Below are 23,151 nucleotides of genomic sequence, written 5' to 3'. Positions count from 1 at the left end.
GCCCAGGAGCACCCACTTCAGAGGCCTCCCTGGCCCCACCCAGGTCACCCCCTCCTCCTCAGATGCTCCGGGGGTTCAGCTGGTCAACCACCACACAGGGCACCCCAGGACATCTGTGACAGTGACGCTTCCAGAGGGCTGAGCTGTGCCTGTCACTTCACAGACTCCTCTGCTCCACCGTCTGGGTTCTGACCGCCCCCGTCCCTCTCTGAGTGAGGGAGGAAGAGGCTGATACATAAGGGCCTCTTGTGGGAGTCATGCATGCCCACACGGACATGTATGTATGCACGCATATGGGCACATCCATACGTGCATGTTTAGAAGCATGTTTGCACATGCATGCACAGAACATGCAGAGGAGCACACACACTGCACACTGTCTCACACACACACACATACACACACACACACACACACACACACACACCTGTGTGCTCTCCTCCTACTGCCTCCCAGATCCAACCCTGGACTTCCCCTGGAGGGTCCCGAAGGGAAGGCCAGATGACACCGGCCCATTTTACTTAATTTTTATTAGAATTTTTGTTTAATTAAAGAGCCATGATTACAATGGTTGCATTTTAGGCAGACACTTACATTTAGGCAGACACTGTGCTGCCAGTCCCACCACCTGCACCAACGTCCCCCCCCACACACAGTGTTCCCATATTCTGTCACCTGGACGGTCACATTCCGAAGTTCCGTGGTTCCAGTTTAGACCTCGTGCTCTGTGTTGTTGAGAGGCTGTTTTGTTTGGATATGTAGCTACCCCTCTCCCGCATCACTAGCAAAACCCAATCCCCAGCCTCCACCCGTTACTGCCCTTCTCATCTTCCTTCTCCCCATGACTTTTTCCTTCTCTGTTCTCCTCCTCCCTAAGCTTGGGGGTGGGGGGTGGGCACAGACCCACTTTAAAGGTGGATCCCTTGAGGCACTCTCATGTGACCAAGGCCACAGTGGGCCCCGGGGACCCTAGGGGACTGTTGCTCATCTCCTGATCAAGATGAAGTCATGAGCAGCCATCAGAGGACGTCTTGGAGTGTCCAGACCCCAGCTAGGCATGTCCCGCACCTCCCCCACCTCCCATCCAACCCAGACCCCACCTGGGTGCCCTTGGCACAGAGCCAAGAGAGCAGGACCCCCGCCCCCGCCGGCACGGTGCTGACCCGTTCCTGTGTCTCCTCAGGGCCAGTCAGGCCAGGCAGGACCCGGACTCCCTGGGACTGCCCCTCACCTCCATCTCCTTCCCCGTCCAGTCGATGATGAGCTTCAATGTGCCTCCCGACAGCCAGAACGGGTTCCCTCAGGTATGGACCCCCTGGCCTTCCCCTGGCTGCACCCCTCAGAACCGAGCACCCACCCACTCCTTCCCTCACTCACTCCACATGAGAGTCCGATCCCCAAGTCCTCAGGGCGGAGGAGCCCTCACGTACAAAGGCCACAATGTCTAGCCCAATGCCTGTCATCGAGGGGCTGTGGGGGTCCCAGGGCTCAGGGGACAGCAGACAGAGCAGGACCACAGTGCCGGATTCCACTGACATGTGGACCCAGACCAGGCAGGGCAGAGGGACCGGACATGGAAAAGTGGTTCCCCGGGGAGCAAAGAACAGGAGTGATTTTATCTAACAGGAATGGAGCGGCTGTGTGGGATGATGGAAACGCTCTGGAAATAGGAGTGATGTTTAGACATCATGAATGTGCTTAATGCTGCAGAACTGCACACTTAGAACAGTGACAGTGTTAACATTTATGTGATGTATATTTAACCGCCACCAAAAAAATTGTTTTTAATCAGAGGCAAGAGGGTTGTGAGCCTGAGGAAGGAGACATACAGATACAAGACTGTATCTTTTTGGGTTTTTTGGGTTTTTTTTTTTAATGTGTGTGTGTGGGGGGGGGGCATACCCAGAGGTGCTGGGTGATGGCAGGGCCACAGCCCAGAGATGGAACTCTGACTCCAACCTGCCAGGGGGCCCCAGGCCTGGCTCAGGATTCTGGAGTTTTCAGTGGGGCAGGGTTGGCACAGGGCAATTTGCAAACAAGAGCACCGGGAGAGGAGGATGCACTGGACCAGGTGTCCAGCCAGACTGGGGGGCGGTGCAGGGGGGATGGAGACGGTGGTGGGGTGCAGACTTGTTTCTCCCCATAGACTGCCTGTACCGGGCGCATGTCCCACAGCAGGACTCCAACATTCTTAGGGGCCTGTGGAGACCCCAGGGGTGTCTAGAGTCTTCCCTAATGTTCTCCCACCCGTGGCTCACCCTTGCATGGCACACTACAACGAGGGACCCTTTCGGAGTCCCAACCTTCATTCCAGACAAGGGCATTTGAAGAAGGCTCAGACACGGGCCAGAGGGGATGATAATGGGGGGAGGGGACGCCGGGGACCAAGGCTTCAAAACCGAACCTATCCTCGGCCTGATTTCCCCAGGGCCACCGCGCACACCGCCCTGCATTTGCCCAGAAAATTATGAACCAATCAGCCAGCATCCCGAGGGGCAGGAGCTTCTGCCTGTCTTAATGAGTGAACCCCCTCCCCAACCCAGGCCCACCCTGGCCGCCTGTCTCATCTACCAGAGACCCCCGCCCACCCCTGTGCCCACAATGTCCCCAAGAAGCACGGAGGCCAGAGCCAGAACACGGCAGAAGATGTTCCGACTCACCGGGCACAGGGCAGGGGGCCCGGGCTGGGGCTTGTGGGCAGCCAGCCGAGGCGTCAAGAGGCCAGCAGAGGGGGGGCGAGGCGGGGTGCGGGGCACAGGGAGGCCAGGCCACACCCTCCTCCCCTCCCCACAGGGCAGCCAGTGGGTGCTCCCCGCCGCCCAGAGCATTAGAGGGGGAGAAGCCCGGGGAACATGGGGCTCCTGTGAGCTGGTACTGCTGTCGGTCCTTTCCTGGGTGGGAGTGCTGCCCTCAAGCCAGCCCCCGGGCCTCCCAGCCAGCCTCAGAGCTGTCGGAGCAGCCCCCCTCAGGTGGGGTTCTTCCTGGGGCCCCCTTGTCCCTATCACAGGCAGGCAAAGTCTCACCTGTCCTTGCTCCCTCGAGTCCCTGGCTCACTGCTCAGATCCATACAGGCCTTGTCCTGTGTGTGCGCGCGTGTGTGTGTGCATGTGTATGTGTGTGTGTGTGTGAGTGTGGGGGCGTGTGTATGTGGTACTGTGAGACTGAGTGTAGTTGAGTATGTGTGTGTGGCTGTATGTGTGAGAGTGTATTTGAGTGTGGATTGCATGAGTGTGTGTCAGGTTGTGTGTGTGTGTATGGGTATACTTGAGTGTGTGAGTGTGTGTGCGCCTCTGTGGATAGATTCTAACCCCTTGGAGATCTTCGAGCCTCCGAGCAGGCGTGGCCCCTCCCCCACCTGCCACGGGCCATGCAGCACCTGACAGGCATTCAGCACAGAGCAGCTCCTGTGCGCATCTGCCGGTCAGCTGAACTGGACTTGTCCCTGCCCAGTGCTCTCTTGTTCCCGCCATCCCCTCCTGCCCTCACCACAGCCTGTCAGAGCAGGCACTTAAGACATGCCCCAGGGACAATGACAGAGCATGGTGAGGGACGGTCACGCAGTGAGTTTCAGGTGGACCTGGGCCCTGCGCCCAGAGGTCTGAGCACCCTGAAACTGCAGCATCAGCTGCCGGCAGCCCCCCTCCCAGTATGTGCCACGTGCAACAGGCAGTAATGGGGTGGGGTGGGGCACATGGGCGGGGTGGGGGGGCATGAGTCCGTGGGGTGAAGGCTCCATCGCGTGCCCGGGATAGCGCCCGCCACAGTGGCCAGCCGGGTTAATGGCTTTGCTGAAGGTCACAGCCGGGGTTAATCACATCCCTCCAACCACAGGGCCTTTCCACTGGCATTGTGGAGTCCTCCCGGCACCTGCTGTCCCCCAGACTAGGGCGCTCAGGTCACAGTGCCCGTGACTGCCCCCCTCCCCACCGCAGGCTGTTCTGCCTCAGTCTGGACTCAGATTCTTCACTCCCCCATCCGAGAGGCTGAACGTCCCAATCCTGGGTCTGGGGTCCCCGTGCTGGGAAGCAGCTGGGAAGGACCTGCCCTCCTGGGGGTCCTCCTGTGTCCCAGACTCCACTAGACACACGAGCCCTGAAGGGGTTGGCTGAGCCGCTGAAAGTCCCGTAGCCAGCAGGAAACAAGGCTGGGCAGCAGGGGACCAAGACCTGGCCGCCCCAGAGTGTCCCAGGGCCTGGCAGAAGGCCCAGGCCATGGGGGAATCATAGAGTGGCTTTGGGCTGAGCCGGGTTCAGGGAGCACTCCTAGAAGACCCCCCAAATCCCACAACACCCATGAACAGCTTCCCACACTTCTGGCCAAGTGGTTATCCTGAGCATCCTCTCAGCACCCTTTCAGCATCCCAGTACTGTCCCCATGCTCAAGGTCCCTGACCCTAAAGGATCTGTCCCACCTCCCAAGGGCCGGGGCTGGGGCGGGCACCCTTGGTGACTGACGGGGGGCCGGGGGGGGGGGGGGCTGCTGCTATTCCAGATCCTGCTGCCAAACTCCCTAGTGGCCGCCAGCATTGGTGCTGACCTTTTCAGCTGTGACTGATTCCCGACAGGGGAGTGAGAGCTGGGGGCAGGGGTCACCCTGACAGGCAGAGGCTCTGCAGTCCCTCAGAGTCTGTGTCCGGGACCTCCAGCCCCTCCCTGTTTGGGGCCTCAGGCTATTTTTGGGGGGTGCTGCAAGCTGAGTCCCCCCTGTTCCTCCCTCCCACCTCCCATCCCTGGTGCCCTCTGCCTTTCCACACTGCCTGTGCCCCCGACATCCCCTTAGCTTGGGCCACTCCCCACCACCAATGCCTTTCTCCCTCTCTCCCTTCTTGCTCAGTTTTCCTTCAGGGCCTTCCTCTGCTCCTGCTTCTTTCGAGATGCCTATTCTGGGCCTTTGTTTTGGGTTTTTTTTGTTTTGTTTTGTTTTTTGTTTTTGCTTTTTTGGGGGGTCCTCATTTGGTGGTGCTCAGAGCTGACTCCTGGCTCTGTGTTCAGGGATCATTCCTTGGTTGGCTGTGAGAGGGGGACAAGGGAAACCAATGAAGTGCTGGGGATTGAACTCAGGTCAGCTGTATGCAAGGCAAGTGCCATACCAGCTGTACTGTCACTCTGGCCCCTTTACCAGGTCTTTTAAGGGGATCACTCCTGGCGGTGCTCACGGCTGTAATCCCAGGGCCCTGCAGGATGGAACCGGGCCTCCTGCATACAAAGCATATGCCCGCTCCTGCCAAAGATGCCTTCTCTGTTTCTTTTTGTTTTGGCCCTTTTCCCTTGGGGTGGGGTTGGGGGCACACTGCAATACAGAGACTGTTCCTTGCTTTGTGCTTGGGTCATCCCTGGCAGTGCTGGGAGAACCGTATGTGGTGCCAGAGATTCGAACTCAGGTCGGGCAGCCTCAGTGCCTGCTCCGTCAGAGCCTCTGCTGAGAGCCCATAGGAATGTCTCCAACTGTCCCCTCCATAGTCCAGTCTGTCCCATTGCACAGTTTCAGCTTCACCCACGTGTGAACCCCAGCTCTGGGCCCCCAAGTGCCCGGATGGCACACACCATTGACACAGGCTCAGGAGACTTTCTCTGGCCTCTGCCAGCGCCCGGGGCCTGTTGGGGGCAGCGAGGGCCTGTGGCACACGCCACAGCATGCCCAGCCCTGGCATCACATGCCCACCATGGGCCCAGGGCCTTTATATCATCGTCCCTTCCTGTGCCGAGGGGATAAGCGGGCTCAGAGAGGCGAGTTCGGGAACTCTCTGTGTGATGTTGTCATAAGGAAAGTGGGTGAGGAGGGGCCATAGTGCGTGGACGTGACACCATCCTGCAGGCACTAAACCCAAGGGAGACCAGCGTGCCTGAGACTCAGGGTGTCCCGAGGTTTTCATGGCCAATGAGCAAGGCAAGCCGGTGGCGGAATTACATACACAACAGAAAAAAAAAACTCATAGCGAGTCACAGCAAATTTTAAGCCATTGTCTCTAGTGCAGGAATGTGGGTGTCTTGAAAGAATCTTTCTCCTTGTCTGTATTATACTGAGTAGTAAATGTCAGTCAACTTCGATCCTGGGGGAGAGTATGTGTGACGTGTGCAGATATGCATGTGGCCCAATATCCGGGTACCCCTTTTTTGGGAAAACTGAGTCCCACTTGATAAGATCCCACTTTCTGCTTCCAGGTGTCGAAGTCCGGGGCACCCCCAGAGCTGCCCTTGTGGAATCAGTCCTTCCTCTTCCAGAGCAGAGAGGGAGCCACCAACTTCTCCCGGGACTCGGCCCTGGTGCTGGAGTACTTCCCTTCCCCTTCCTGTACGGGAGGGGACGGGGCGGGCAGGCCTGGGGTGGGGGGGAGCCGGGGAGGGGCCCAGGCCACCGGCTGCTCAAGGCTGCAGGAGGGATCATCTGCCTCACCCACACTGTAGCTCGGGCGGCCCAGGACTCCTGGCCCACTCCCAGCTGAGCTCCCTACATTTGTCTTGCACCCCCACTTGCCAGAGAGCAACAGGGGGCGAAGCACACAGTTCAGGTGCCAGCTCCGGTGATCCGGTTTGAATTCCACCATCGCACACAGAGATCCACTTAAAGGCCCAGAGACAGGGCATGGGAGGAGCTGGGGGGAGCCCGGGAAGAGCACTGAGCAGTGGAGAAGGAAAGGAGTGGCCACACGGGAAACGCAAGCACAGCGGGGACAGGCGGGGGTGAGGGCGGGAGAGGCGGGTGCTGTGGTTTGAAGCCCAGGACCCTCAGCCAGCCGTTTCCTGGCAGTGAACGGCACTAACCCCACCACCTTCCGCAAGAAGCGTCTGGGCCTCTCCGTGTTGCCGCTGAACCGTCGTCTATACCGCAAGATGCAGGAAGAGAAAAACCTGCGTGGACTGAGGGTTGAGCGACTCCCCATCATTGTGAGTCCCTGCCCCTTCCCCACCCCCTGCCCCGCCTGGCCCTGCCCCCGGCCCAGGCCAGTCTGGCCTCCCCCAACCCTATCCTACAGGGCCCCTAGCAGGAAAGCCAAGCTCCAATCAGGCATGGGGCTCCCTGTGGTCCCCCCACGCTCCCTCTTGTCTCCAGTCTTGTGATGCGACTGCCCCAAGCTGAGGCCAGAGAGATAGTCCGGGAGTGAAGGCACTTGCCACGCATGGAGAGAGCCGAGTTAGAATTCCAGGCACCACCAGGAGAGATCCTGAGCACAAAGCCAAGAGTAAGCCCTGAGCACTGCTGAGTGTGGCCCCCCTCCAAAAAAAAAAAAAGAAAATTGCCAGAGCAACTTTTCCAGGGAGGCCCTAGGAAATAAATCCAAGAGCACAAGGTTCTTTCAGCCAGTGTCCCACTGCCACCCAGGCCAGCCCCTCGCTCGTCCCCATCCTCCAGATTCCTTCTCTAATGAGGGAACCTCCTGCCATGGAGAGTCTCTGAACCAGAGCCCAGGGCCAGGCGCCTGGATCCAGACTGGGGTCTGCCTTCGACCCAGGTTTCTGGCCTGTCCATGGTGAGGGGGGAACTGGCTCTCCCTATCAAAGGCTTAGACCAAGTTCTGAATGGATGTGATCGTATTGCTGTCTGTTCCTACACCACCTTGGCTGCTAACGTGCTCCTGGGCAGCTGAGCACGTTAGAAACGGCCACCATGCTCCCCTCCCCACACCCAGATCATAGGCAAGACTATGGGTGCCAACCCGGTATCCGGGGAAGTTGAGGGGTCATGGATGGCAGTTAGGGTGGGCGAGGGAGGAGGCCGCTCCTGACTCCCTCCCACTCCCGGGGCACAGCCCCCTCAGGCCAGGTCTGGGGAGCAGAGTGGCAGCTGACACTGCCCCCTCCACCCCCAGGACACCAACCTGAAAACCATGCATGGGGAAGTGCCCACGGTGGACGTCTCCTTGCAGCTGCATTCCCTGGAGGTAAGGCTTGCCGCACGGGCCAGCTCCTGCAGCCCCCCGAGACGGCTCAGTGCCTGTGGGACTGCTCTCCTGCTCAGGGGCTGGGCCGGGCCTCTGGGAGGGTCAGGCAGCTGCACTGGACAGGCATGTTGAGGTGCAGCTCCAGAAAAAAGAACCAAGTGAATACTGAGTTGTGCAGAGTCGAGAACTGAGGCCACCTGGAGCAGGCATGGGCCCGCCCCACCCTGCTCCCTGGGACCAAGTTAGTATGTTGTTTCTTTTTTCCCTTTTCTTTCTCTTTTTCTTTTCTTTTGAAGTAAGACATTTTATTTGAGGGTTATAGGAAGGGGAAGGAGGGAGGGAAAGTGAGAGAAAGAATAACGTGCTCAAGAGAGAAGACAGGTTTCCCCAAAGGCCGAGAGAGCCCACACATCCCAGCATTAGATATGAAAGCATGAAAGTACGCATCTAAAGAGGGGCGATGCGGGCGACACATGTTTTTCGCCACGTGGGCACAAGCAGCACATGGGCTCAGGCAGCATATGTGCCATAGTCTGTTGTTTCTGTCTTGATGATGTTGTTTCTTGTTTGTGTTGGTTTGGGGGCCACACCAGCAGTATTCAGGGGTTACTCCTGGCTCGGGGCATAGGGGTCCTTGGGTGGGGGGGGGCTCTGGAAACGGAACTCTGGCCTCCTGCACACAAAGCTGAGGTTCATCCTATGCATCTGTCCCTCCGGCCCGATGACTTCTGTCAATTTCGTGGCTGGGGAACAAACCATAGAAGAACGCCATGTGTGAGCTCCTATCTCGGGGCCAGACCCCCACAACATGTGGTCCCTCTGTGATCAGGTTGATGACAGGGTCATCCCTTTGTGGAGGCTCTTGGGGAGAGGTCACCTCCAGCTCCGGGAGCGTGTCGGGATCCCCTTCCTGCTGCTGGAGGCTGACTCTTGTTACTGGCCATCAGGAGCTTCTCCCTTGGTCCTTCAAGCCCTCCCCATTCCTTCTCATGGGGACAGGGAGTGTGTTTTGGGTGACAGCTGGTGGTGCTCAGGCCCTGGCAGGGCTCGAGGGGACCATATGAGATGCTGGGATGGAACTGTGTTGGTCACGTGCGAGACAGCACCTTACGGTGTACTACGTACTATGACTCGCCTAGGGGCTCTCCGCCTTTAAGCCCCCAGCCCACCCGCCCACACACCCCCTACAATATCCTCCTCAGCACCCATGGGAGGTTCCGCTCTGACTCAGTCATTGCCTGTCCCTCCCTGACCCCACTTGGTGCTGTGATGTTGGGGAATCACATATCTGGTGGTGACGTTTGTGGGGCGCAGGGGCCACTTCCCTTTACTGAGGTGCTCACACACTTTCTTGCTGTAGTGTTCCCAGGGCTGCTTTGGGGCTCACACATGCTCACCAGGGGCTGCACTCCTAGCCACAGTGCTCCCACATCTTGCCATGGAGGTGCTCCCCTGGGTCTCATCCTTTACCTGTGCCCGCACACACCTGGCTGACGTGCATCTGGAAACTGTGGTGCCGGGGATCTTAGACAGCAGAGCTGTCAGGAGCCTGACTGGTACATGTAGCAGCACTGGATATTGAACCTGTGACCTCATGTTTTTGAGGCAGATGCTCTAACCACTGAACCCTCACCCAGCCCCAAACTGCTTTTCTGGGAAGAGGAGGTTAGGCCACTCCTGGCAGTTCTCAGGGGACCATATGTGGTGCCAGGGATTCAGACTAGGGACACTGTAGGGCCGCAGCGATAGTAGAGCAGATAGGGTACTTGCTTTGCACAGAGCTCACCCCACACAGTTCCCTGAGCACCGTTAGGAGTAATTCCTGAGCACAAAGCTAGGAGTAAAGTCCTGAGCATCACTGAGTATGGCCCAAAACACACAAAAAAAAAAAAAAGAAGGAAAAAAAGCAGAACAGAAACACTGCAGACAGCTAAATGCCTATAGCATATATCTCTCATCACCCCCCCAAGTACGATTAGGTCAGGCCCACCCCCTCTGATAATGGGACATATAATCTCAGGAGTATCAGCTCATTGTACTTAGGAGTTGCAGGAATTGGGGTATAGACTCCTGGGGGCCCTTTGTTTTCTTCTTGCCTCCTGCCACTGGACAGATCCCGAGGGACAGGTCCCAGAGGCCTGAATCCTGCCCGAGATGGCTGTCTCTGGCCAGCCTCACCTGAATTCTGAGGCCATGTGCTAAAATTTTCTTTTCTCTCTGGTGCCAGAACTGACACAAGGTGGAGGTGTGAGCAGTTTAAAACCATGAGCTCAAGAAATTTCTGCAGACGCTGAGGCTGAGACAGCCTATTCCTGCCAACTTCACACAGAAAAAAAAGAAAATCATCACTCTAGGGCTAATTCTTGACAAATACAGGGAGTTCCTGGGAACGGGGCATGAAGGTCGGGCTGAGAAAATACCCATAGGCCTCAGGACAGTGAGTAGACCCCGCCCTGAGCACTCTCCAGGGCACTGAGATGCCTCATTCCTTTGGTGTTGCTGTTTTTGGTTTTTGTTTTGGGTTTTTTTTTTTGTTTTTTTTTTTTTTTGCTTTTTGGGTCACACCCAGCAATGCTCAGGGATCACTCCTGGCTCTGCACTCAGGAACTACCCCTGGCCGTGCTCAGGGCACCATATGGGATGCTGGGAACCGAACCCGGGTCGGCCACATGCAAGGCAAACGCCCTCCCTGCTGTGCTATCGCTCCAGCCCCTGGTGTTGCTGTTTTTGAGCCACTCGTGGAGATGCTCAGGTTTACTCCTGGCTCTGCACTCGGGAATTATTCCTGGCAGTGCTTGGGGAACCATGAGAGATGCCAAGGATCGAATGTGGGTCAGCCATGTGCAAGGCAAATGCCATCCTGGCTGTACTATTGCTCCAGTCCGTCCTCTCATTCCTGGTGAGAGGGCATCTCTGCCAACATGGCATACAGGGACTTTATATGTCCCTGAGATTCTATGCCCCGTTACCAGATGTGAAACACAATTCTCTACCCTAGGCCCGAGTCCAGACAGAGGATGATGCAGGAGCATCAAAAACCCTCAAGCTAGGGGTCGAGGGTCCTTCTGGCAAAAACTCACCGATTTCCCAGATTGAAGTTCAGCCCTCGGGGTCCATGGAGAGAAGACTGGCCAGGTCCCCGGGGCTAGCAGGCAGGCAACAGGCAGGTGGGCAGGGCTGCCCAGGCGGGCACAAAGGTCTCCACGATGAATTATTCACCCTGAGCTGTGCTAAGTGCAGAATTAATCCCTTTCCTTCCAGCTGGCGGCCTCACTAAATTATCCCTCCTAGTCATGCGGGAAAACACTGCCGAATTCATTTAGCTCCTGAGTGTTTTGATCTGGGGCTGGTGAATTTAGCTTCTCCTTCCCCCAGCCCCCTCCCCCTGGAGGCGTGTTTTTTTTTTTTAAAAAAAAAAAAAACCCTTTTCAGTAATGGATTTCTAAGAAGAAAGGAAAAGAAAGGGGATTCAGATGGGGCGTGTACTACAGGAAAATAGTACTAGAGGAAATTCAGATGCAGCCATCAAGAATTTACACAATTGGACACCTAAGGGTGCACTGGAACGTGCACCCCAGGCCCTTCACAGATTCATGTGTAGCACAGACCCACACATGCCTTGGCAAGGGTGTTCACTCCCACTGAACACACATACATGCTCCCACATGCATGCAACACACACACACCAGTGTGGACACAGAGGAGTGGGGAACGCTTCTTGGGGTGAGACAGTTTCCTGGAGAGAAACTCAGAGTGGGCCAACCTGGGTTCGATCCCCAGCATCCTATGTGGTCCCCTAGCACTTCCAGGAGTGATCCCTAAAGCCCGGAGCTTCACCAGGTGAGACCCAAAAACCAAGGAAACTAAACTATTCAAAGCTGCAGGAGATCTTTGGGTCCCCGGGACGTTCCCACTCCAGAGAGAAGTGCCTGCAGGCTCTCAGCGCATCTCCCCGTCCAGGTGGCTCACAAGGGCATCCCAGGGCAACTCCGTGTTCGAGGTTAGCAGTAGACTCTGTAGACCTTAGTAGTAGGGGAGAAGAGAAAACGTTTGCTGTGCCTGTCGCAGCGGGTACCTCTCAGTGGAGAATGAAGCCCTTCCCCAGGCTTCTCTGTGTCCTTGCGGTCTGGGCTTAGCCACCCTGCTCCCGTCACACATCTGTGAACACCCTGCCCTCACCCACTTCACCTGCACATCACCTGCACCCTCGTGGATCTGAGATTCTTTGGGGGGGAGGGGACTTAGGTACCACACCCATCAGTGCTCAGGGCTTACTCCTGGCTCTGTGTGCAGGGATCACTCCTGGCAGGGCTCAGGAGACCATATGGGTGCCAGGGATGCCACCAGGATTGGCCACATACAAGGCAAAGGCCTTAACCCTTGTCTGTCTCCCCACGTTCCCATATGGAATCCCAAACAGGCAGTGCTGGGCAGGTGGATCTCGAAGCTCCCTGACTGCTCCCACCAGGTGTGGGCATCCTGGCTTCTCCTCTTGCCCTGCCCTGTCAGGGGGCCTCACTACCTCCTCCCTGTGCTGAGACTCAGTGACTACAGTGCCTAGAAGTGCTCACCTAACCTGGAGCCCAGCCTGTTTGGGAGGAGGAAGATTCGGGGTGGGAGGGAAGTTTGTCCCAGGCTCCTGCTCTGTCCTCTGGGGCAGTGCAGCCCTGGCAGGTGACCTGTGCAGGATCTGAGGCCCCGTTTCATGGTTATCCAAACAGCCTGGCGGGCAGCCTACCCCCAAAAAAGACAATCTGTGGAGGGCATGAGGGACATGAGGGGCAGTCTCCTGGTTTGGACTGCTGGGTGTGAAGATCCTCTTGCCCTGGGTAGGGCTTCTCCCCAGGGTTCATGAGCTGGAGCCATGTGGTGTAGAACCACATACAGATGGTCCGAGAGATAATATTGGGGTTAAGGCACTTGCCTTGAAGCAGCCAGCCAGATTCCATCCGCTCACTCCCTGCCTGTGATCCCTCAAACATCACTAGGAGTGATCACTGAGCACAGAGCTTGGAGTAGCCCCTGATCATTGCCAAGGTGTGATGCCCACCCCCCCCACACACACACACACTACATGGGGCCAGAGACATAGTACAGTGGGTAGGACACTTGCCTTGAACTTGGCTGACCTGGGTTCTATCCCAGAACCCCCCCAAACCAAACAACAGAAACAACCCCAGCCCACATGGATGTGTCCACACAAAAGACCCTGTCTACCACGTCTACAGAGACAGACAGCTCCCCCCAGTCATGCATGCGGTGAGGATGATCCCTGACTTCCCGTGGCTCTAAGCATCCAGGGTACTTGTGACTGCCCCACGCACACAGACACGAATCAACCTTGGGTCTTCTCCATTCCTCTCTGAATCAGCCTCCTCTCTTTGAAGAGAGCGAGAGGGTTCCCCCGGGTGTCTGTGCTTCTCCAGGCTGCCAGCCAGCTGCTTTAATCAACTCTCCACCACCCTGCACCACCCTGATGCCCTCCAGCTTGCAGACAGCCTCTTTGAAGGGAGGCTGATAACAGTGCACGAAGACCGAGCACGCACACAGTAGGTGCTCACAGCTCCTCCTCCCCCTCAGCCGCCAAGATAGGCCAGAGGATATGAAGCTCTAGGATTTTTCATGAGGATGGTGCATTTGATTAAGGAGGAGACATCTCCCTCTGCGCCCCCACCACCGCTAAGGGAAAGGGCAGTGCCCTGGACACCCCCTTGGCCCCACTTCCTGTCCAGTCACTGTGAGGGTGGAGCAGGTCCTGGACCTCTTATCAATGGAGCCCCAGCCTTGTATTGCAGCCTGCTACAGAGATCCCTGGGGGCTGGTCTGGACTGGAGACAAGTGACTGTGATGTGGAGGGAGGAATGGCAGACTGAGACAGGGTTGTTCATGAATTTTTATGTATTTAGGGGGTGGGTGGAGATGCACAGGACAGCCCTGGCCTAGTCTTCAAAGCAGCCCTGAAGCAGAGCTGCCCCTCCCCCTTCTCTAGCACAGGCTCAAGTCCTGGACAGTCGGGACCCGCCTCCTCTGGCCTCTGGGAAATCTGCGTGCAGATCCCCTCTCCCCTCCCACGGCAACCCCCGGCCCTCTGGTCCCACTCTCTGGATGGCCTGAGACAGCGCAGCAGGGATCTTACGGAAGGAAAGGCACTTGCCTTGCGCATGGCCAACCCCCTTCCATCCCCGCATCCCACATGGTCCCCCAGACATGGCCGCATGATTCCTGAACACAGCACCAGGAGTAAGCCCTGAACAATGTCTAATGTGGCCATAAACAAGCACACAAACAAAGTGGGTATTTTCCCGTCTGGGTTTGAATCCTGGATTTTTTTTTTTTTTTGCCTTTTGGGTCACACCCGGCGATGCACAGGGGTTACCCCTGGCTCTGCACTCAGGAATTACTGCTGGCGGTGCTCAGGGGACCGTATGGGATGCTGGGAATTGAACCCGGGTCGGCCATGTGCAAGGCAAATGCCCTACCTCCTCTGCTATCAATCCAGTCCCCTGAGTCCTGGATCTTTTGTTCCATCTTAGCCATTCTGGGATTGTCATCCTTCATGGGTAGAGGGGAGGCAACCAGTCCCTTGCAGCCAGAAACCTGAAGAAACCCGTTGTGGATGCTGTGGCAGCACCGAGGTCAGCGGCTGCAGGCTCGGAGCATGGGGGCGTTTGGTATCCGTCACCCCAGCTGCTGACAGCGCATGGCCATCAGCGGGTGGACAAGGCTCTGGGGGAGGGGAGCAATGGCCTGACTCATCCATTGCTTGGCGCCTCACAACAGGGTCCTCCCCAGAGTCACATCCACGGGGACCTCAGGAGCCTTGTCAGTTGCTAGAGGCGAACAACACCAGCACACATGTGGACTCAGCAATTTCTCAGGGCATGGAGAAGGCAGAGGGGACACACAGTCCCCGCCACGCAGGCCTGGCCGAGCAGCATCCATGCAGGAGCTGCAGAGAGCATGGCCCCCTGTGCAGGCCCACAGCTCTTGGGCCAGGGAGGCAAAGTCCACCCAGGAGCTGCCCTGAATGGCACCAACCACAGGCCCTCAAACTCCACCAGGAGTGATCCCTGAGCACAGAGCCAGGGGTAATCCCTGAGCATCCAGAAGAAGGAGATGGAGAAAAAAAAAGAGAAGGAGAAGGAGGAAGAGGAGAGGAGGAGGAGAAGGAAAAGGAGAAGGAGAAAGAGGAAGTAGACAAGGAGGAGGAGGAGGAGGAGGAGAGGAGGAGGAGGAGGAGGAGGAGGAAGGATCGGCAGTGCAAAGCCACAGAAGAACATCTGAGTGAGTGGTCAGTGATCTTTACAAGGGAATGACTGGTGCCTGGAGCTCCTGGGACATTGGACACTGTGGTGGCCAGTGGAACTGGAGAGATGGGTCTTAGGTGTTGTCATAGAGTGACGGGAACCTAAGAAGGTCTTTGGGTACAGTAGGGCGTGATCTGACTGTGCTGGAAAGGTGCATGAATAAAAGAAAACGGGAACGGGAGAAAGCTAAGGGCAGCAACCAAAGCAGCGTGATCAGGCAAATACCAGCGAGCAGACAGCCTGTCCCCGAGCCCTAGCCAGGCTCTATTTCATACTAAAATCCCTGCTGGAATTTTTTTTATCCTTATTACTGACTCCCCTTCCCTGATCCTACAACTTGCTCTTAAATTAATCCTCCAACACTTTTCTGGAAAATGAATCATGGACGTATGAGGATTAACACAGGATGCTTCATAGCTGGTGAAGACTGGGAAGGAACTGCAAACCTTACTGCAGCTGTCAGCCTGTGCCATCTTGTGACCTGCTAGGGGGTGAGGGCAGCGAGCCCCCTTAGTAGAGCGAGCTGTCTGGGCCTTGCCTTCAGCTGAAGAGATAAGAACCTACAGCGGTGGCCACAGGAAATGACAAAGCTGGTGACTGATCGCAAAGTCACTGCACAGAGCACAGGGCTCATTACAACGCTTGCCAGCGGGCGAGACACCCTTATCAGGGAGAAAATTGCATCAGGCCTCCTGAATTACTAGAGATTGGAAGCAGATTTCTTGGGACGCACTTTGTTAGATACTTAATGAGCGGGATACAGGCGGGCAGAGCCCAAAGCCAGCAGGGCGGGGGACAAATGTCTTTGTTAAACAGAATTTGTCAGTTTCCGCTGCTGGCTCCCTGGGGAGGGTTCAGGGCCAGCTAATTGAATTAAGAGCATGTGGGCGCCTGTGAGCAAGCCCCGGGCGGGGGCGGGCGGTTTCAGCACCACGGACAGCAGCTGCAGCCTGGCACGTCTGTAATTGTCTGGGCCGGCTGAAACTGTTGCATTTTGCATGATGAGGGATCTAGGGGGTGGCGTGGGGAGCAGGAAGGTGGAAGATGTTCAGGGAGGAGGGGGAAACAGGTGACCCCCGAGACTTGCAGCCTGTGTTACCATTGGCCTGCTCTGCATCAACAGACTTTCTGCAGGCTACAGTGAAGGCTGTCTTATCCCCATGGAGGATAGGCACGTGGTGGGGGCAGCTGCAGCCATGGAGTGGGAAGAGGAGGGCCTGGCTCCAGTTTGAGCCCGTGCGTGGTCGTGCATCGCTCTGAACTCTCCAAGTCAGTCTCCAATTACAGCCTTAATGAAGCAGGGTGCGCTTCAGCCACGAAGCCCGGAACCAGGGCCACTTGTCAGCCCCAAGCTGTTTTCACAGGCAAGGCAGGGTTTGTTAGAGAAAAGCAAATAAGCAGGTTTGTGGGCCGGGTTGGCAGCCCCCACCCTCACCTGGAGGCACAGGGAAGAAGCAGGCAGGGCTGGGCTGGACAGGAGTTAGCTCCCAAGGTTCCTTTCTCTCCGGATTCCCAGTCCAGCCTCCCCTCCCCATTCCCCTGTCCCCAGGGGTCAGCAGCTCGGCTCCTCCCTGTCTCAGACAAGCTTTATTCCCAGGAAGAGCAAGGAGGGAAGGGGGAAATCTCATCTCCCAAACAGAAGCAGACAGAAGCCAGAAGGCTGCAGGGGCAGATCCTCTGAGAGGGACTGATGAAGCCGAACTCAGACTGTGAGTGCTGGGCTGTTCCAGAGACCCTGTACCTCCCCCCAGGTCAAAAGTAACTGCTGGGGCCTTCTGGCGGCCTGTGTTATGTGGAGGTCTAAAGATTTTTCCCGGGGCTGAGTGGTAGCACAGCGGGTAGGGCGTTTGCCTTGCAAGAGGCCAACCCAGGTTTGATTCCCAGCATCCCATTGATCCCCCAAGCATCACCAGCAGTAATTCCTGAGTGCAGAGCCAGGAGTAACCCCTGTGCATCACCAGGTGTGACCCAAAAAGGAAAAAAATTTTCCCTAATGGTGGTGGGAAGATGCACTGGTGGTTGATTAGCTTTGGAATATTGAATGTGATAAGTTATGAAAAACTTTATAAAAATAATAAATTAAAATTTTAAATAAGTAAATAAAGATTTTTTCCCATAAAAGTCAGCCACCAGAGCCCAGAGAAATGTCACAGGAAGTGAGACACTTACCTTGCATGGAGACTGTGTGTGAAGCACCCCTGATTTGAACACTTATCCCCTGAGCACTGCCAAAGTCACTCCTGAGTATAGAGCCAAGAGTAGCCCCTGAACCCTGGGTGTGTCCCCCCCCAAAAAAAACAAAAAGAAAGGGAGAAAAAGTCAGCCACCCACAGTACCCCCCTCCCTAGGACAGACTGGATCATGGTGATTTATAGGAGCAGGAGATTGGAAATGCAGGAGGAAGGGGGAGGAGGCTGGTGTGAAGGTTTTTGGGATCAGAGAAGGGGCAGGCTGCAGAGAGGGCAGGAAGAGCCGTGGAGCAATTAGAGCGAGAGCGGGTGGCGTGGGTTGAAGAGACCCCAGTTGGTGGGTGTGCAGGCTTTCCTGCCCTCGAGCTTGGGGGCACAAAGCACTGAGAGGTCAGCCTCATTTTAATTTTATCTCTGTGATGAAATGCCATGAATCAGACATAATCACATTTAGAATCCATGGAAAATGACCTTCCAGCACCCAGCACCAACCACATGTCCAGGAAGTGTCTGCCAGAGGTCCCGCTGCCTGGGTCACTCAGGGTGGGCATCTGAGAGCCGGGCTGTGGGGGCAGGGCTCCCTCATCCATGTGACCCCACTTTCAGAGGAGACAGGGATCCCCTCTAGAGACCTCGCCCTTGATTTCATTACGGCGACTTCCTCCCCTAAGTGGATTAGACAGCGGTCTATGAAATCTAGTCCGTGGAGATTGGCTTCCTGCCTAGGAAGCAGGGCAAATGACATTATAGGGTCTGAATCAGCAGCAGGATGCGCCTGGTCGGAGGAGAGTCCATCTCTGCCCTGTCTCGTTCTGCCCCACTGGCCTCGCTGGAGGGCCCCCCAGAGCCAGTGGCAGTGCTAACAGGATGGAGCTTTCCTCAAAAACACATCGGATGGGGCCGAAGAGATAGTACAGTGGGTAGAGCACTTGCCTTGCATGTGGCCAATCCAGGTTTGAGCCCCAGCATCCCATATGGCCCCCTGTTCCCCACCAGGCGTAACTCCTGAGTGCAAAGCCCAGAGTAAGCCCTGAGTAGTGCTGGGTGTGGCCAGAAAAGAAAAATCAAAACCCCAAAACACTAAAAAAAACCACTGGAGCCAGAAATCTTATCTGATTCCAAGGTGCACAGAGGTGCTGTGGTTTGGGTCATCTCCAGAGGCAAACGTCATCGTGGCGATTGAAGCAAGCGAGGGAGTCCATAGTTCCCATAGGAAGTACAGGCTGGGCGTGGTATGAAAAGGCAAGGCGCGTCTTGGCCCCTGGGCTGCTCTTCTCACCCCAAAGGGGCTCACCTAGCCACTCTCTCCTCAGAATGACCCAGAGGTTGGGGGTGGGAAACAGGCCCAGACTGGATAGAACACCCCTACATTTGTTTGACCACAAGTTACTCTCTTGGTACAAGTCTGGAAAGGCTCCATGCTTAGTCACTTATTTGCTTCTGTGGAGAAACTTGTTTACTTATATTTTCAAATTTTTGTTTTGGTTTGGTTTTTGGCCACACCCAGCATGCTCGGGGGTTTCTCCTGGCTCTTCCTCAGGGATCACCCCTGGCAGGGCGCAGGGGACTAGATGCAGTACTGAGGGAGGAACCCGGGCCTGCTGCATCCAAAGCAAATGCTCTGCCTGCTGGACTCTATCTCCATCTCCAGCTTGCATTTGTCTTTTTAGCAAAGCACTGTGATTTACAAGGTCATTCACAATTGCGTTTCAAACATACGATATTGCAGCGCTGATCCCACCACCCGTTTTCGCTTCTCTCCACCAACGCGTCTACATTTTTAGCATTGGTTTTTGGTTTGGGGCCACACCCGGCGATGCTCAGCCGATACCTCCTGACTCTGCACTCGGGGATCACTCCTGGCGGGGCTCAGGAGCCCATATGGGATGCCAGGGCTCTGTCCTGGGTCAGCCACGTACATAGCTGATGTCCTTAGTTCTCTTTGCCGCCAATACTGTCCTCTGGGGAGATGGGCTATTACCCCACTGTGTAACAAGACAAAGTTCCAGTCACTGATGCAGGGTGGAAGCGGGGCACTTTGAGGGTCCCTCAAACCCTGACATTGGAGGCAGGATAAATAGCACAGCAGGTAAGGGGCTTGCTTTGCATGTGATCAACCTGGCTTTGGCCCCAGGCTCCCCAAATGGTCCCCTGAGCCCTGCCAGGAGTGATCCCTGAACTTAGAGCCAGGAGTAAACCCTGAGCTAAACTCCCAGGTGTGCCCCCGCCCCAAGCCAAATGAAATGAAACAACAAACCTTGAAGTTGGCACGGTTTGAAAAATCTCCATGTTCGTTTGCTGAGCTCATTTTAGGACTAAGACTTCTCAACAGAACCTTAATGGAATTTCCCCTAAAGGGAACATAAGATGTGTCCCTACAACCAAGCAAGGAACTTAAAGTTTTGCCAGAAAATTGAAATGGCAAGGAAGTCTGGCGTTCGAGAACAAGTGAGGCACCACCTGCCTGGAAAGAAAAAAAGAGAAAAGCTGCTACCAGTCTGGATGGAGGACTTCCTGGAGGTGCTGGCATTTGAATTCTAGACACAGCGAGAGGGGAACCCTACACATGCTGGGCGAGGAGGACGAGGAGGAGGAGACTACGGAAAGAGGCCCTCCGAGCCACAAGAGGGTCAGCAGTGATAAGATGAGAGGAAGAATGAAGCAGAAAACACCTCTAGCCAGCAAGCGGGGTCAACGGAGCTTGACCACTTGGGTGCTTCAGTCTCAGCTGAGTGGGTGAGACGTGGATGGCATGGCGCAGTCTCCGGGCAGCATCTCCTTGAGGACCTACGGCGCAGGAGAGAGAAACGCCCTGCTTCCGTCAGCTTACTCTGGCGGGGCCCTCGGAGGAGGGAGCAGAGAGCGAGCACATTGTCCCCTGTTCTGGCAAGGGCTGGGGGTCACACCGGGGCTTGGTTGGGGGGCTGACATGCAGTACTGCTCCAGGGGCGCGCCTGGGGGCGGGGCTGCTGAAAGTTGTACGCTTTTGTTGGGGTACACACACATGCTGGCGAGGGAAGGCTCTGCTGGGGACGTGCACTCTCCTGACCATGGGACCCGAACTCATCTCTTAAGTTGCAGAACTCGGACTGAGAGTCATTACTCTGGATTTTTTGGTTTGGTTTTGTTGTTGGTTTGGCTAAGATGTTGGGCTGGAGGGGGGCACCCCCAACAGTGCTCAGGGCTTATTCCTGGCTCTGCCCCAGGAATCACTCCTGGCAGGTTCAGGGGGGCCATACGATGCTGGGGATTGAGCCAGGTTGGCCTCGTGGAAGGCAAAAGCCTCCCCGCTGTCCTAGTTATCTCAGGTAACAGATAACTAGTGAGACTCAGGCCGAGGAGAGGACACAGGAGGTAAGTCACCTGCCCTGCATGCATCTGGCCTCGGTTCTCTCCTCAGCACCCCGTATGGTCCCCTAAGCACTCAGCACTGCCAGGAGTGATTCCTGAGCACTGTGACAGGGAAAGCCCCTGAGCAATGACAGCTGTGGCTCCCAAACGCCAAAAGTCAAATCAGATCGTTGTGATGTCCAGCGGAGTCTGGCTCTAATGCTCGCAGGGCGCTGAAGTGGTTTCACTTGGCTCCCCAGCGTCACCCTCCTGGCCCTTGTGTGAAATTGTTTGTGGCAACGGGGCCCAAAGCTGCCAGAACTAGAACCTGTGCTGGGGATCGAACTCACAGCCTCATGCTCACAAGGCAGCATGAGGCGCTGAACCACCCCCCACCCCAAAATTAATCCCTAGCAGCTTTAACCCGATGAGCGCCATGGAGTGGGGCTGTGGGAATAGAACCTGCAGGCAGAGAGGGTGGTCAGCTAGCTCAGGCTTCTGCAAAGGGCAGGATCATTGTGAGCTTACTGTCGGGAGACACGGGCAGTGCAGGGCGGCAGCCACAGAGAGGCTCAGGGCAGAGAAAGGAGCAAAAGCAAAGGCAGGAAAGAGCTTGTCCCTGGATCCTCCCTGGATCGGCAGCTACTCAGAGGTCCAGGTGCGCCAAAACAGTTCTGGGATTTTCTCTTCCCAGAAGCCAGAAACCTTCTTGACACCCAGCAACACCCAGTTTCTGCCTGTTGTGGACTCCAACATCTTAGATGAGCACCTGGGTTCCATCCGCGAGTCCTGGTCTAAACCTATAGTGAGACCCAAGACGGAGGAGGAGCTGCCGGAACCCGCATTGGGCCAGGAAACAGTGAGTGATGCCCCCAGGGCCAGGAGGGCTGGGGGAGTTTGGGCGGCCACCAGCCTCATCATCCACGGGGCAGGAGGACGTCACATCTGGGGGCCCTCTGGGAGTCACCCCAAAATAACTGGTAGAACCTGTGGATGTCTCCTCCCCTTGTGAGTGATGATCTCTCTCCATACCCCCAAAACCCAATAAGTTGTGTGCGTGTTTCTTTCTCCTGCAATGCTTGTCTATCCCAGAGTTGCGACCACATCTTAGCCATGGGTGAATGGGAGGCCCCGCCCCCCAGCCCACCCTCACCCCACCCCAGGAATTAGTTTTAACTTTGGGGGGAAAAACACCAGTTCTTGAGTTAACATTTATTCTGACTTTGAAAAGAAGGGGTGGGGGCCGAAAAGATAGCCCAGTGGGTAGGGCATTTGCCTTAGCCACTAACTCAGGTTTGATCCCCAGCATCCTATATGGTCCCCCGAGTCCTGCCATGAGTGATCCCTGAACAGAGAGCCAAGAATGAAGCCCTAAGCAGCTCTGAGTGTGGCCCCAAGTAAAGAGACAAATAAAAAGGGGGGGGGGTAGCTGCTGGCCAGGAGAATCCTGCCTTGGGTCACTGTCTGTCTTTGACCTGGGTGAGCAAATGTTGGGGGTCGGGGGCTTGGAGGGCAGGCAGGCGGGTGTCTCAGGCTGGTGGGGGTGTCCACAAAGAGTCCTGGCCCTGAAGGGAGGAAGGACAGAGCAGTCCTGGACCCAGGGCTGCGTTCATGCCTGGTTCTCCCCTTCCTCCACAGCGCAGCCCCTGGGGGGCGCTGCTCTGCAGGCTCCGGAGGAAAGGCCGGCGAGTGGGCTGCAGGGGGGCCTGGGCTCGGGACCCCTCCCCCGACCAGCTCCTCATCTTCCCCGGGCACTTCTGCACCTTTCTGGAGCAGGTGCCTCCAGACGACTAGCAGGGGGCTGGCTGCAGGGCTCAGCTCCCGCGGCCCCTCCGCACCCCTCCGCTCGGCCCGTGACCTGCCCATTTACCCAGGGAAGGGGTCGAGAAGGAAGATCCCACCTGTCTGGAGACTTGGGGCCGCACCAATAAATGTCCTGCTGCTCTGTGGGTCCCCTTCCTGCGCCTCTGGCAAAGAGAAGGGGAGAGGGAGCCGGAGGAGGCCGGAGGAGAAAGGGCAGAGGAGGGAAGAAGATGAAGAGCTTCCCTCCAGGTCAGAGCCGCCTGCCTCCCACCCGTCACCCCAGCCTGCCAGTGCAGACCTCTGAGAGTGGAAGTCCCTTGCCTCAAGGGGCTTGGGGGCATTAGAAGGGCCTGGGGCACTGGGCCTGGAGTCTTTATTTCGCTGCCCCAGTGGGCTGAGTGCACACTTTGTATGTGGGGGACCTGGGTACCAGCCCCAGCACCACACGCCTCCCCAACCACAGCCAGGAGTGGCCTGAGCACCACCAGCTGTGATCCTGAACCTCTGTCCCCCAGAATAGCCAAATCTGTGATGGTGAAATAATGACTGGTGATGATGACGATGATGATAGGAAAAAGCTGAGCTGGGGAGATAAAGGGTGGATCAATAATCGGGCAAGTCCAACCTGATTTTCAGTCTCTGG

At 56.4% G+C, this 23,151-nt stretch overlaps 1 protein-coding gene across 1 annotated transcript in view; it reads left to right on the top strand.

Annotated features, from left to right (window-relative positions):
• Positions 1-22,499, top strand: part of LOC101549557 (coiled-coil domain-containing protein 33) — a 62,901-nt gene extending 40,402 nt beyond the window's left edge. The window contains exons 9-14 of the mRNA XM_004611840.2: positions 1,184-1,304; positions 6,162-6,291; positions 6,748-6,884; positions 7,808-7,879; positions 21,400-21,564; positions 22,344-22,499. Coding sequence (XP_004611897.2) covers positions 1,184-1,304; positions 6,162-6,291; positions 6,748-6,884; positions 7,808-7,879; positions 21,400-21,564; positions 22,344-22,499 — 781 coding nt within the window. The remainder of the gene's footprint in view (positions 1-1,183; positions 1,305-6,161; positions 6,292-6,747; positions 6,885-7,807; positions 7,880-21,399; positions 21,565-22,343) is intronic.
• Positions 22,500-23,151: the final 652 nt, after the last annotated feature.

This window comes from Sorex araneus, chromosome 3 (assembly GCF_027595985.1).
Source record: "Sorex araneus isolate mSorAra2 chromosome 3, mSorAra2.pri, whole genome shotgun sequence".
Taxonomy (NCBI): Eukaryota; Metazoa; Chordata; class Mammalia; order Eulipotyphla; family Soricidae; genus Sorex; species Sorex araneus.
This window is presented reverse-complemented; position numbering and strand designations above follow the sequence as displayed.